The sequence below is a fragment of the Myotis nattereri genome (genome assembly GCF_964212035.1).
Source record: "Myotis nattereri genome assembly, chromosome: 15".
Lineage (NCBI taxonomy): Eukaryota > Metazoa > Chordata > Mammalia > Chiroptera > Vespertilionidae > Myotis > Myotis nattereri.
In genome coordinates, this window is record NC_138090.1 from 17,055,638 (window position 1) to 17,070,594 (window position 14,957).

Sequence of the window (14,957 nt, forward strand, 5' to 3'; positions counted from 1 at the left end):
AGAGAGTTAGAAACATCAATGAGAGAGAAACATGGATCAGCTGCCTCCTGCAACCCACCGGGGATGTGCCCGCAACCCAGGTACATGCCTCTGACTGGAATCGAACCTGGGACCCTTCAGTCCACAGGCCGACGCTCTATCCACTGAGCCAAACTGGCTAGGGCGAGTAGTGTTTCTTAAACTCCAGTGTCACCTGGGGAGCTTGCTAACATACAGATTCTGATTCAGTAGGTCTGGGGTGGGGCCAGAAATTTTGTATTAGGCTCTTTAGTGATGTGCTACACTTAGAGGAGCAAGGAAGTAAAGTACTTAGAATGATGCCTGGCATCAAATAGGTGCTCAATAAATGTTACCTATTTGGGTTGTTTCAAATTATTCGACTCTTAGAACTAGTGTTGTGATAACTAAACCTTTGCCCATAAATGTTTACATTGTTGATTTTCCTGGGCTTGGTCCTAGAAATGAGATTACTGGGACTAAAGTTGCATCATATGTTTTCCAAATCAACCATGACTTCCTTCTTTTGGTACTCATTTTTAGTTATGGACTTGTCACCTGAGTAAAATTGAAGGATTACTAATTTGTAGAATTTTAGCACTTGAAGAGAGAGCCCGAGAGAAGTCATTTTCTAGGGAAAGGAAGTCTATCCTAACCTAATAAGTCTATCCTATCCTAACCTTCCACCCTCCACCCTTTCTAACATTTTGAAATATGTATGGGGGTAGGGTTTTTTGGTTGTCACAACTACTGGGGAGAGTTACCAGCATTTGGGGGACAAGGGCCAAAGAGCCTTCATGTCCTCAATGTGTGGGACTATCTTACACAACAAAGACTTGCCTTGCCCAGAAGGCCAGTGATTTTCCCAAGGGGTAATCACTGAGACCATGTCCCTTCGTTTTATGATGTGAAACAGAGTCCCGGAGAGGCAGGCTGTAAGCACATTCCTGCAGTTTCCTGGTGCTGGTGCTGTGTTGGAACACAGTGTCTTGTCTCGCAGTCCATTGCTTTTTACATGGTAATAGTTGGTCAGTCTTTTTTATTGAACTGCCTCAGTGATAAATGACTCACTAGTGGAGCTTAGTGTAATCATTGCCTTCTGTCTAGGAAGTTGTAACAAGATCATATGTGATAAAACGGAATGCCCTTTGGCTCACGATGATATATTTGCTTTAATTCTTAGTCATCAAAATGACGAAGATTTCTGTATTTGATAGACTACCTTTGAAGATAAGCTAAGAAACAATAATATGTGTATCAGAAAACAATGCCCTAGGAATTTGGGATCCTGAGTTCTATTTCCTTTTATGTCAGTGACTTGCTGGGTGACCTCTTACAAGTCACTAAAATTTTGTTTACTATCCTGTACAATAAAAGCCTAATATGTGAATTGCCCCCTCGGGTGGTTGGTCGATCGGGAGTTCGACTGAGAGACCAGGATTTTGACCGCTTGCTATGACATGCGCTGACCACCAGAGGGCGGCACAGAACATGGCGGGTGTCAGTGATGTGGTGCCTGGGCGGGGGGCTGCGACCTCTTACCGGCTACCCAGGGGCAGGGGTGATGGGGACGGAGGTGTGGTGAGAATGCAGGATGTTTCCCGAGCTTGCTCTTACTTCCCCTGCTACCCTCCCCCAGGACACCAGGGCTCGTGTGCTGGGGAAGCCCCGTGCTCAGGTACTGGGCGCCTATGAGGAGCCCACCCCGCACCCGCGTGGTCTCTTACTGGTGAGCTGATTGGGCTCCCCATTGGTTTGCTCGGGAGCCAGTTTGTGAGCCCGGCCGGCCAGGAGAGAACACACTGCCTGCCTGGCTTTCATTTGGCGCTGCTGGGCAGCCCAGAGGTCCATGCTGTGCCCCGGCCCTTGGCATCCGACCATGCTTACCACATCCCCACGTGTGGACTCGGGCGCCTTGACTCAGGCAGAGGCGGGTGCACAGGGGCCTGGGGGCCCAGGTGCTGCCCAGGGCCCAGAGGTCAGCTGAGACCTGCCCTTACACAGCATAAGCTTGCGCTTCAATTGCCGGCAAGGCCTAGGGACCGCACCCATGCACGAATTTCATGTATCTGGCTTCTGGTATCCTATATAATAAAAGCCTAATATGCTAAGTGTCCGGTCGTCTGGTCAGTCGTTCAGCCAATCAAAGCATAATATGCTAATGATATGCTAAGGCTGCTCAACCCCTCACTATGACGTGCACTGACCACCAGGAGCCCTCCTACAGTCCCTCCCCGGCTGGCCAACCTCCCATCCCTCCCTGATCCTGATCGTGCACTGGTGGGGTCCCTCAGCCTGCCCTGTGCCCTCTCACAATCCAGGACCCCTCGAGGGATGTCTGAGAACCGGTTTTGGCTCGACAGCAGAACAACCAGTCGCTATGATGCACACTGACCACCAGAGGGCAGATGCTCAATGCAGGAGCTGCCCCCTGGTGGTCAGTGCACTCCCACAGGGGGAGCGCCACTCAGCCAGAAGCTGGGCTCACGGCTGGTGAGGGAGGTGGAGGGAGCCTCTCCCGCCTCCATGGCAGTTGGACATTCTCCAAGGGCTCCCAGACTACAAGAGAGCGCAGGCCAGGCTGAGGGACCGCCCCACCCCACCCCCACACCCCAGTGCATGAATTTCGTGCACTGGGCCTCTAGGCTTACCTAATAATAGACAAACATGTAAATTAACCACCCCTCCGTGCTACACTCACTAGCCAATCAGGAGAGTATGCAAATTAACCCAACAAAGATGGTGGTTAATTTGCATATGTAGGGGCAGAGTGAAGACTGAAGGCTTCGTCTGGAGCGAAGGCCTGGGTCCCGGGTGCTGGAGGAAAACCGGTGCTGGCAGCCAGGGGAAGGGAAGGCCTATTGCACGAATCTTTTCGTGCAACGGGCCTCTGATTATGTATATATTGGTCATGATGTCAGTCATGGCATTGCTTGTTTGATTTTGGTGCTTTTCTGGGTCTGGAGCTAAAACACAACTGAGGCTTACATGTATTTGATGCAGGTCAGAACCTAGTAAGTCCTGGGGGCTTAATGCTTAAGGGCTATTCTCCAGCCCCCTCTAAGGGGGCTAACCAGCATGACTAGCAGCATGCCAGGGGAGGAAAGTTCAGGGGAGGGTCCTAACTGCATGACCAGGGAGATGCTAGGGAAGGAAAGGTCACCCTGGGGGGCCAGTTCTTGGTTTCCCAGTTTTTTATTTTTAATTTTTATTTTTATTGATTTCAGAGAGGAAGGAGGAGAGAGAGAGAAATACCAATGATGAGAGAATCATTGATCGGCTGCCTCCTGCACGCCCGCACTGGGGATCAAGCCTGCAACCCAGGCATGTGCCCTGACCCTTCAGTCTGCAGGCTGATGCTCTTTCCATTGAGCCAAACCGGCTAGGGCTTGTTTTCCCCATTGTTAGGCACCCAGGGCTTTCTGTACCTGGCCCATCTTCCTTACTCTGCTCACGTCTGTCTAGCTGCCTACCACAAACAGTCCCAAGGCTTTGTTTCTCGGATTATTTGTTGCAGGTCAGAGCCTCATTGTCCTGAGGGCTTAAGGGAGTGGTGGTGTAAGGGCTTGTATGGGAATCATATGAGACTATTCTCCGGCCACTTGTTCCTCCTCTCAGGGAGTCTACCAAATGATGAGCAATGTGCTGGGGAGGAAAGGTTAAGGGAGAGTCCCAAATGCATGACCAGTGATATGAAAGGTCAGAGGTTTAAACTGCATGACCAGCGATTTGCTAGGGAGGAAAGGTCACCTGGGGGAGAGGTCCCATCAACAATACTTGTTTTCCCAGCTACTAGGCATTTGGGGCTTTCCTTCCTGGTGACCTTCAGTACCTGACCTATCCTTCTTAATCTGCTTATGTCTAACTGCCTACTATATCAAGAATATATACTGCCCTAGCTGGTTTGGCTCAGCAGATAGAGCATCGGACTGTGGACCAAGGGTCCTGGATTCGATTCAGATCAAGGGCATGTACCTCGGTTACAGGCTTCTCCCGGCCGGGGCCCTGGTCGGGGTGCGTGCAGGAGGCAACCAATGGATGTGTTTCTCTCACATTGATATTTCTATCTTTTCCTCTCCCTTCCACTCTCTAAAAATCAATGGGAAAATATTCTCTGGTGAGGATTAAAAAAAAAAAAGAGTATGTTCTGAATGAATTATCACTGAAGAAGGAAAAAGATTATTTTTGTTTTGTGCTTCATATTTCTATACTGTTTTAAAACTTTCAAGGAATGTCTTATAGTTCTAACCAGCATTGGTCAGTGGTTAGAGCATCAGCCGGGGTATCGGAGGGTCTCCGGTTTGATTCCCAGTCAAGAGCACATACTTCAGTTGTAGGTTCGATCCCTGGCCCTGGTCAGGGTATGTGTTGGAAACAACAAATGGATGTGTCTCCCTGACATTGATGTTTCTCTCCCCCCAACCCCACCCTCTCTCTTTTTCTCATCCCGTTGCTCCCTTCCACTCTGTAAAATGTCCGTGGTAAACATATCCTGGGGTGAGGATTAACAACAACAACAAAAGAATGTGTTATACATTAATTTGTTTTTATTTAAATTCTTTTTGTTTTTATATTTTAATACTTATGAAATCAGCTTATGTTTTAGAGTTGTTGGTGGGTCATAATTTAATTGGCAGCATTTTTATTTTATTAATGATTATTACAGTACCATCTAGTTTACTACAATACAATTCTGACACTAACTACCAGAGTTTTCAAAGACTTCGTAAGTTAAAGGGCATAGTCCCCAAAAAGATTGCCCTTACTTCACATGCTGGCCACATTTCTGACCTACTGGATACAAGTTAGGAGGTTACCTTGGTCCCTTCAAATTCAGTAATTCACTAGAACGACTCAGAACGCAAGACAGCATACACTTACAATTACAGTTTTAGTAGAAAGGATACAAATCAGGACCCATCCAGCCAAATGAAGAGACAGACACGTAAGCGTCCTGAAGGTAGAACTTATTTCCCAACTCCCATGTCACCATCCCCAGGACATTAATGCGTTCACTCACCAGGAAGCTCCATGGAACTTTGATACAGTTTTTATTGGGTAAACTTGAATGATCATATACTTGGAACTCACCTTCCAGCCCTCACTCCTCCCCCAAGACAGGCTGGCTCCTAGTTCCAACCAAATCCTCTTTCTGGTGACCAGCCCCTGTCCTGAGTCATCATATCTCTTAGTGTAAACTCAGGGGTGATGCAAAGGGCTCATGAATAAAACACTCCCATTACTCAGGAAATTCCAAGGATTTAGAATCTCCCTTCCAGGTACCAGGGACAAACACTACTAAGATTCTTTATTGTACAACAGTGATGCATAAAAAATAGCATATATATAATCCTCACCCGAGGATATACTTACTGATTTTCGGGAGAGAGAAAAAAAGATAAAAACATCAATGTAAGAGAGAACATCAATTGGTTGCCTTTCCTATATGCCCAGACCGGGGATTGAACCTGTGACCTAAGTATGTGCCCTGACTGGAAATCAAACCCAAAACCTTTTGGTATATGGGACGATCCTCCAACCCACTGAACTATACAAGCCAGGACAAAAACAGCGTATTTTTCAAATGATAGTGTATTAGACTTAATGGAACACAGTAATTTAAAACAAGTTTTTAGGTTCTTTGGTATAAGTTAACATATGAAGTGCTTTGCATTCTCTTCTGTGTAAATTATTTTAACTATGTAAAATAATGTGGTTTGCCTAAAAGAAGGTAGGTTTTTTAATGAAACCAGCACAGGTGGAAACCTTGATACCATTATGTAGTAATTATGTGACTCTCTGAGCCACATTTTTCTTTTTTGCAAAATAGGCATAGCCTTGTAAAATGTAAAACACTTCTAGCCTATTGTCAGTCATGGAGTAGACATTGAAGTATCCTTATTGTTGCTGTTTGTCTTATTAATCTATATTGCTGATCTTAACATTTGCAGATTTTACTTTATAGGTGGCCAGGGATTGAGTTTTAGTCTGAATTTGATGTCGAGAGCACTGCACTGTTTTGTTAGGGTCATTGATATAATGTATTATTCCCTTTCTTGGATTTCAATAATATGAACTTTTGCCTCTCACTATTATTAATAACAGTTTTTTGTTCTTGTTAACCCTCACCTGAGGTTATTTTTCCTATTGATTTCTTAGAGAGAGGGGAAGGGTAGGAGAGAAAGAGAGAGAAACACATGCTAGAGCAGTGATGGCGAACCTATGACACGCGTGTCAGAGGTGACACGCGAACTCATTTTTTTGGTTGATTTTTCTTTGTTAATGGCATTTAAATATATAAAATAAATATCAAAAATATAAGTCTTTGTTTTACTATGGTTGCAAATATCAAAAAATTTCTATATGTGACACGGCACCAGAGTTAAGTTAGGGTTTTTCAAAATGCTGACACGCTGAGCCCAAAAAGGTTCGCCATCACTGTGCTAGAGAGACACATTGATTGGTTGCCTTCCCACACTCGGCCTGGTTGGGGTCAGGGATCAAGCCTGCAACCGAGGTATGTGCCCTTAACCAGAATGAAACCCGAGACCCTTCACACCTCAGGCTAACATTCCAATCACTGAGCCAAACCGGCTAGGTCAGTGGTCAGCAAACTGCGGCTCGCAAGCCACATGTGGCTCTTTGGCCCCTTGAGTGTGGCCACGAAGTTTCAATTGCACTGTACGTGCATGTCCGCACGTGGTATTTTGTGGAAGAGCCACACTCAAGGGGCCGACCACTGGGCTAGGGCCTTAACTAAAAATTCTTGTGAAATGTTAGTTGGAATGAAATTTATTCCTCTCTTAATTGTGGATACTACTATTTAAAAGAACTGTTGGCTACTATTAGCTAAGAACTATAAACCAGTGTTGATAGCATTACTGTATTGGTTGAGAAATAACCATATGCATATATATTCAGATTCACAAGGACATGGTAGCTCCTAGAAACCTTAGAAGCAAACTAAGACTATTTCAGTAGTCTTACTGTCTTTCTTTAAAGCAAGTTAGAATATTTCAAATGCTGAGTGTTGTGATCCTTTCATTGCCAACATTACTCTCTCCTATACCTGTTTAACAGTACCATGTATAATTTTCCTTTGATATGTGAGAGTTTTAACAATAGCTGATTACCAGCCTGTTAAATTTTTGGAACTTTGAAACACAAAATTGATCTGTAAGCATATTACAGCATTTCCCTCCCCCTTACTCTTTACTCTTTTAAGCAGATGAGTTTAATAAGTAAAAGGAATTAGTCCCTCATTTTACTTGTTTTTGCTGTTCTTGAAATATTTCTTGTTTACTCATTTATGCTAAATTAGTAAGAGCAGATGTGGAGATCGTTTTGATTTTTTTTCTCCCACCAGAGAAAATACTTTCTTTAGGTGGAAATTATAATATAGAGAGGTTTCAAAATCAACAGAGCCTTTTTTAAAATTTTATTTTTTAGTGAATTTGTTGGGTGACATTGGTTAATAAAACTATAGGTTTCAGGTGTATAGTTCTATAATACATCAATCTACAGAGCCTTTTTAGGAAAGGAAATTTGATCATTTGAATATTAGAATTAGGATGTTTCCATTTCCCTTGGTTTTTCTAGAGGGAAGTTGAGAAATTGAGCTAGTGAGATTTAACCTGAAAGTATTATTTCTTGGTTCTGAATATGTGATCATTATATGGAATTTTGATATTTAAATACATGAAACTCTGTATCCAAAAATAATAGCAGGGTTATATTAGGAAGATATCCTGGGAATGGAATAGACGCTTGAGTTCTAAAAGACCCTAAAGATGAGCTGGCCCAATGTGATTCTTAAGGAGTCTTTTAAAATATTGGTGACAGATGGCTTCCTAGCTCTGTGAGCTATTTTGAGAGGCAGTCTGTTTCATTATGGACAGCTCCAATATTCTTCCTCATTTTTAACTCGTTTACCTGTGCAACAACTTCTCATTCTTCCTAGTTCCATTCTTTGGAGCAATCCAGAGTAAATCTAATTCCTTTTGACACTGGGAGATATAGATAGCTCTTTACGCCCTTGGATTCTTTGTCTTCAAGTTAATCCTTCAGTCGGTTTTCATATTACATGGCTAATTGACTTTTCCAGGAGACAGTTTATTAGAAGTCCCTCTTAAAATGCATCTTTCTTAGAAGAATTCTACCACTGTGTGGAGAAAATGCCTACTACTGTCATAGCCCTTGGTGAATTTTTATTTTATCTGACTAGAGATTAATTGTAATTGATGTGTTTATCCTGAAAAGATTATTTTTTGTTTCGATTAAATTCAACATTTATTGGTCTTCGTAGGCTTTTAGTTCTTTGGTCATTCTCCATGTAGTAGTTCCGAGTTTATAGAAAATAAAAGTCTGAACTGAGCAGTCAGAGGGGCCAGGCGATTGTTTTATTTTATCTTATTTATTTTAGCCTTAGTTTAGTTTATTTTCTTGTGCTCATCAGTATGATTTCCACTCCTCAATTATCATTTTCTAAAAAGTATGCTTTTATTGATTTCAGAGAGGAAGAGAAGGAGAGAGAGAAACATTAATGATGAGAGAGAATCATTGATTGGCTGCCTCCTGCACACTCCCTGCTAGAAATTGAGCCCACAACCTGGGCATGTGCCCTGACAGAGAACGGAACAGTGACCTCCTGGGTCAAAGGTCAATGCTCAGCCACTGTGCCCCTGTGGCTGGGCTCCTTCCTCAGTTGTCATTTTGATGCATTTCTTCACCTTCAGCTTTGTAGCATTCATGTTGTTACTTAAATCTTACTGGCAACAGTATTTCCTAGTTCTTTAACCACAAAACAGTTGTCCTTCATATATTTTTGCCATGATTGAGGAGGTGTATTGTGTTGCTTCTAATTAATACAATTCTTAAGTTTTCTAAACAGAATCCTTTTAAGACATAAAGACTAAGGTTCTTCAAAACAGTTTGAGTATACATAGACTTTCCTACACCTGTTTTTTGTTTCTTTCAGGTGGGGAATATTCTGTTTTTATTCTAAGTAAAATTTGGTTCCAGTCCTAAGATTTTTTAAATATTAATTGTTGATATGCTATTGAACACTACTACATACAAGATATTTTTCTAAGTACTGTACTTTACATACTATGTAATATCTTGTTGTAAGTAAATAAATTTAAAAACAACTGCATGAGTTAGGTACTGTTGTTATTTCCATTAGACTGATGAAGAATTTAAGACAATGAGGTTAAACAGCTTGTCCAAGGGCATGTAGTTAAGTGGCAGAACTGACTTTTGGAGCCTATACTCTTAGCCACTGTATTTCTAACTTTTTGTTTTCTTATAAAATAATTGTAAAAGAGTTGTCTTGTTTTTATTACTGTTGTAGCCCTGGCCATAAAAATACATATTGATAATTTTGTTTTTTAAATATTTTTAAGTATTTTAAGTCTATGTGATTTAAAATATGCCGTGTCACCAGGAGCCACGAATGGGTACTCGACATTCTGATTTTATTTTAGCTTTCAGTCAGGATCATGCAGTATAATGATTTCTGGGGACTTATTGGGCCATTTTATTCCTAATTTTTTTGGAAGAAGTGACTATGAAGCCAATGGAAATACAAAGTTCCTGGAAAATAGTAGGCAATCCAAAGTCTGCAGCTCTAATTGTGTGTGTAGCTTATGTGAAATCAGATCTGACCATGTATAATCTTTTATATCTCATAAATTTTCCACCTTTAAGTTTGGACCAGAGGTTCTTAATGGACCTTGTAGGGGTCCCTGAGACTCTTTGAAGAGATCTGTGAGGTCAAAACTATTTCATAATAATAATAAGACATTGATTTTCTTTTTTTACTTTCAGTCTTTCATGCATGTACAGAAGAGTTTTCTAGAGAGGGTAAATAGCATGTTACCATAGCAGATTGACTTTAGAAGCAGATCTGAGAATCTAGCTGCTTTCTATTTAATTAGCAATTTACAAAAATGTGAAACAGTGCTATTCTTTTCTCCAGAGTTGATTCATTTTGGAAAAGATATTTTTCAAAGAATATTATTTATGTTAACATCATTGGTTTATTATTGTTGCTTAAAAATGAATAAACGGGGCGGCTGTTAATTCTTTAGTTTTGCATTCATAGTGCCAGTGATGGCACTACTATGCATTCTAGCCATTTGTCCCAATTTAAGTTTAGAAATTACCAGTTCAGTAATAACTGAATCTGTTCAAAATGTTAATAAAAGTTTTGTTGCATGGTAGCATTAAAAAAAAAATAAACAAAAAATCAGGAAACGAATAAACAAAAGTTTGGAAATTCTTAATTTTAGTTTTTAATTCAGTAGATATCAACCCCTATGTAAACAAAAGCTCTTTGGGGACCTCAAAGACCACAGAGGGATAATGGGACCAAAAACTTTCAGCACCGCTTACTTAGATTATATGATATTAAAGAAGATCTTGATAGAGAAGTGAACATCTAAAACATAATAAAAGATTTAAAAAATGAGATGAAGCATTTTTATTAGTTACTAAATATTTTTCTTTTGAATTGTGCAAGCAGGAGACTGGAACCCACCGAACGACCTCTTCAGGTAGTTTATGATTACTTATCCAGGCTGGGCTATGACGACCCTGTGCGCATACAGGAGGAGGCAGCAAATCCCGACCTCGGCTGCATGCTTCGCTTTTATGGTGGTAAGAACTTATCAGCGGCTTTGTGACTATGCTAACTGCTTTTCAGTGGATCATTTATGCCTCTGTCTGTCTTCAGCTTTTAAAAAGTATTTCAGCCGAAACCGGTTTGGCTCAGTGGATAGAGCGTCGGCCTGTGGACTTGGGGGTCCCAGGTTCGATTCCGGTCGAGGGCATGTACCTGGGTTGCGGGCACTTCCCCAGTGGGGGATGTGCAGGAGGCAGCTGATCGATGTTTCTCTCTCATCGATGTTTCTAACTCTCTATCTCTCTCCCTTCTCTCTGTGAAAAATCAATAAAATATATTAAAAAAAAATTTCATTAAAATCTGTTTTTAAGCCAATGAACTAATGTAGTTAAATGACATCAACAAGGGGTGGTGGTTAACGGAAGACTTAGAAGAATTAGCCAAAAATATATTTCCTTTTTATTTTTGCTCTTTTAAACAAAACGTGTTTTGCTGACTTAATAATTATTTTTTACCTTTGTCAGAATCTTGATGAAATCATGCTTTAATATAATTTGAATGAGTAAATTATGTTTGGGCAAGAGGTTTTAAAAACACATTATTTGTTAAAAGGCAATATATGTATTTACAAAAGGTAAACATATATCTATAGATAAAGTGTAATTGGCTATGTAGCAAATTGCCTCAAAGCTTAGTGACTTAAAATGATAATAAATATTTATTATCTCAGTAGAGGCCTGGTGATGGGGCGATGGCCGAGCCCCCGACCAGTCGCATCGCACCCGCTTTGGCTGGCCTGGCGCCAGTGGCTGTCATAGTGTGGTCCCAGATGGTCGTCTGGTCTAATTAACATATTACACTTTTATTATTATAAATAGTGTTTTAATTTCTTATAATCACCTCCCAAGCCCATTCACTGCTTAATAGATAATCACTACTACCAATTTGGTATATACCTGTTCAGAATTTTTTAAATTTTATTCCTATGAATGTGTATTCTTAGAAATATATTTTATTTACATAAATATTATCATTTGGTATTGGTCTTAGTGATGCAGGCAACAATATGTTTTAGAGATTTTTCCTTAGCTGTCCTCTATATTCATTTCTTTAAGTTTCATAGTATTGAATATTGTATGTATTATAACCATTTCCTTAGTGATGGACGTTTACATTGTTTCCAGTTTTTTACTATTACATCATTGTAGTAAAATTGCTTTTTTTGTAGCACAATTGCCTTTTTGTGCACCTTGTTTCTTCAAGGAACATGAAACTATTGGGTCATAAGATAGTTGCATTTAAAACATTAATTGTTGGCTGGTCCGAGTGCAGTGGCGCCTACAATTAATTGATAAAAACACACACACACACAAACCAAAAACAAACAAAAAAACACACATTAATTGTTAGTACAGCAGAACAAACCTATATGCCATCAGTATGTCAAATTACACCTTTGCCCACAATATCTCTTTTTAATATTATTAGCATTTAAATTTTTTACTAACCTAATAAAAAATGGTCTCAGTGTTTTTTCAATTTTTATTTTCTCTGGTTACTGGCATAGTTGAATGTTGTTTCATATTTTCATTGGATCTTTGCATTTCTTCTCCTTTGATACTTCTATGCAAATTTCTGTTGTCATTTTTTATGTTGATCTAAAGGACTTGTGTATATATTCTGAATATGCATCCTTTGGATACCATGTCTGAGGCAAACTTTTCCCCCAGCCTATAACTTGTCTTTTAATTTTTTTTACTGTTTTTTATTGTATGGAAATTTTAATCAGTCTTTTCCTTTATGCATTTATATCTCTTCCCTATTCTATAATAGGTCATAAACATATTCTATATTTTTTCCAGTACTTTTAAAGTTTTAAATATGAGGTAGGGATTTAAATTTCCTTTTTTCTCTATGAATAGATTGCCAGTTGTCCTAACATTTATAGAATAGGTCACCCTTTTCCTACTGATTTGAAATATCACCTTATTATTATTATTAAACTTGAGGCCCAGTGCACGGATTCGTGCACTGGTGGGGTTCCTCACTCAGCCTGGCCTGCTTTCTCTTGCAATCCGGGACCCCTTGGGGGATGTTGGACTGCCGGTTTCAGCCGATTTTCACAAGCCAGGCCAAGGGACCCGACTGGTGCACGAATCTGTGTACTGGGTCTCTAGTATGCTTATAAGATCTTAAGACTTTCCCATCCTCCCATCCTCCCCGCTTCCCTCTGAGATTTATCAGTCTGTTCCATGTTTCCATGCCTGTGCGTTGAGCATCTGCCCTTTGGTTGTCAGTGCGTGTCACAGCTACTGGTCGAATGGTCAAACGGTTGATCAGTTGCTTAGGCTTTTATATATATAGATGGATTCCCATACAGGCAGGGTTTATATTTGGACTCTATCCAGTTAACGTTGATCTATTTGTCTTATGTTAATACCAAAACTGTTCTTAATTAATATGCCCTTACGATATATTTTGATAGTTGATAGACAAGTTCCCTATCATTCTCTGAAAAGTGAGGAAGATCTCTAGAATCAGAGAAGTGAAGTAGAATTTAGGTTGGTTCTTTAAAAAATTGACAGAATTTCAGTAAGCAGAAAGGAAAAGGAGGACATGGGATGAGAGACTAGACATCTTAAGGTATGTTCTGTGAATCACAGATAATTTGAGTCCAGATTATTTTGGGCTTTAAGAGCAATATCAGAATGTTGCCTTCATTTGGCAGAAAGTAGCAGGAAGTGATGGGATCTAAGTGAGCCAGAGAAAGATGAATCAGGCTGCAGTGTGATAATAATTCAGATGTGCACTAATAGGGGTCTGAACTGGGTAATGGGAAGAAATCATTCACATACGAGACTTTTTGAAGGAATAATCAGTAAGAATTGATGGTTGTTTGAAAAAGGGAGTTGGGGAAGAGAACATCAGAGATGAAGCTGCCTCTTGAGCAGTGGTTCTCAACCTTCTTAATGCCGCGACCCTTTAATACAGTTCTTCATGTTGTGGTGACACCCAATTTCTTTCTTTCTTTTTTTTTTTTAAATTAAATCTTTTACAGAGGCAGAGCTGCCTCGAACAGATTGTCAAACTACAGCAGGAAGGCCGGGGAGGGTGGAAGGGCAGGAGGGGGGTGGGTAAGAGATCAACCAAAGGACTTGTATGCATGCATATAAGCATAACCAATGGACATAAGACACTGGGGGGTAGGGGAGGCCAGGGGATTGTCAAGGGCGGGGGGGAAAAAGGAGACATATGTAATACTCTTTGTAATACTTTAAGCAATAAAAAAAAAAATTAAATCTTTATTGTTCAGATTATTACAGTTGTTCCTCTTTTTCCCCCCCAGAGCTCCCATCCACCCATTTGCACCCCCCCCCCACTGTCCTCATCCATAGGTGCACAATTTTTGTTCAGTCTCTTCCCGCACCCCCTCACCCCCTTCCCCCCCGAGAATAGTCAGTCCACTCCCTTTCTATACCCCTGTTTCTGTTATATTCACCAGCTCATTCTGTTCATCAGATTATTTATTCACTTGATTTTTTAAGATTCACTTGTTGATAGATGTGTACTTGTTGTTCATAATTTGTATCTTTACCTTTTTCTTCTTCTTCCTCTTCTTAAAGGATACCTTTCAGCATTTCATATAATACTGGTTTAGTGGTGATGAACTCCTTTAGCTTTTTCTTATCTGTGAAGCTCTTTATGTGACCTTCAATTCTGAATGATAGCTTTGCTGGATAAAGTAATCTAGGTTGTAGGTTCTTGGCATTCATCACTTTGAATATTTCTTGCTACTCTCTTCTGGCCTGCATAATTTCTGTTGAGAAATCAGCTGAGAGTCATATGGGTACTCCCTTGTAGGTAACTGACTGTCTTTTTCTTGCTGCTTTTAAGATTCTCTCTTTGTCTTTTGCTCTTGGCATTTTAATTATGATGTGTCTTGGTGTGGTCCTCTTTGGATTCCTTTTGTTTGGGGTTCTCTTCGCTTCCTGGACTTGTAAGTCTATTTCTTTCACCAGGTAGGGGAAGTTTTCTGTCATTATTTCTTCAAATAGGTTTTCAGTATCTTGCTCTCTTTGTTCTTCTGGAACTTCTCTAATTCGGATGTTGGTACGCTTGAAGCTGTCCCAGAGGCTCCTTACACTATCTTCATATTTTTGGATTCTTTTTTTCATTTTGCTTTTCCGGTTGGGTGTTTTTTGCTTCTTCGTATTTCAGATCTTTGACTTGATTCTTGCGATCCTCTAGTCTGCTGTTGGGAGTCTGCATAATATTCTTTATTTCAGTCAGTGTATGCTTAATTTCTAGTTGGTCCTTTATCACAACCTCGAGGGTC

General features: G+C 40.4%; 1 protein-coding gene across 1 annotated transcript in view; it reads left to right on the forward strand.

The window, feature by feature from the left end:
- The window catches only part of PHLPP2 (PH domain and leucine rich repeat protein phosphatase 2), a 77,821-nt gene that overhangs the window by 18,001 nt on the left and 44,863 nt on the right, over positions 1-14,957 (forward strand). Inside the window, exon 3 of the mRNA XM_081108071.1 lies at positions 10,523-10,656. Coding sequence (XP_080964197.1) covers positions 10,523-10,656 — 134 coding nt within the window. The remainder of the gene's footprint in view (positions 1-10,522; positions 10,657-14,957) is intronic.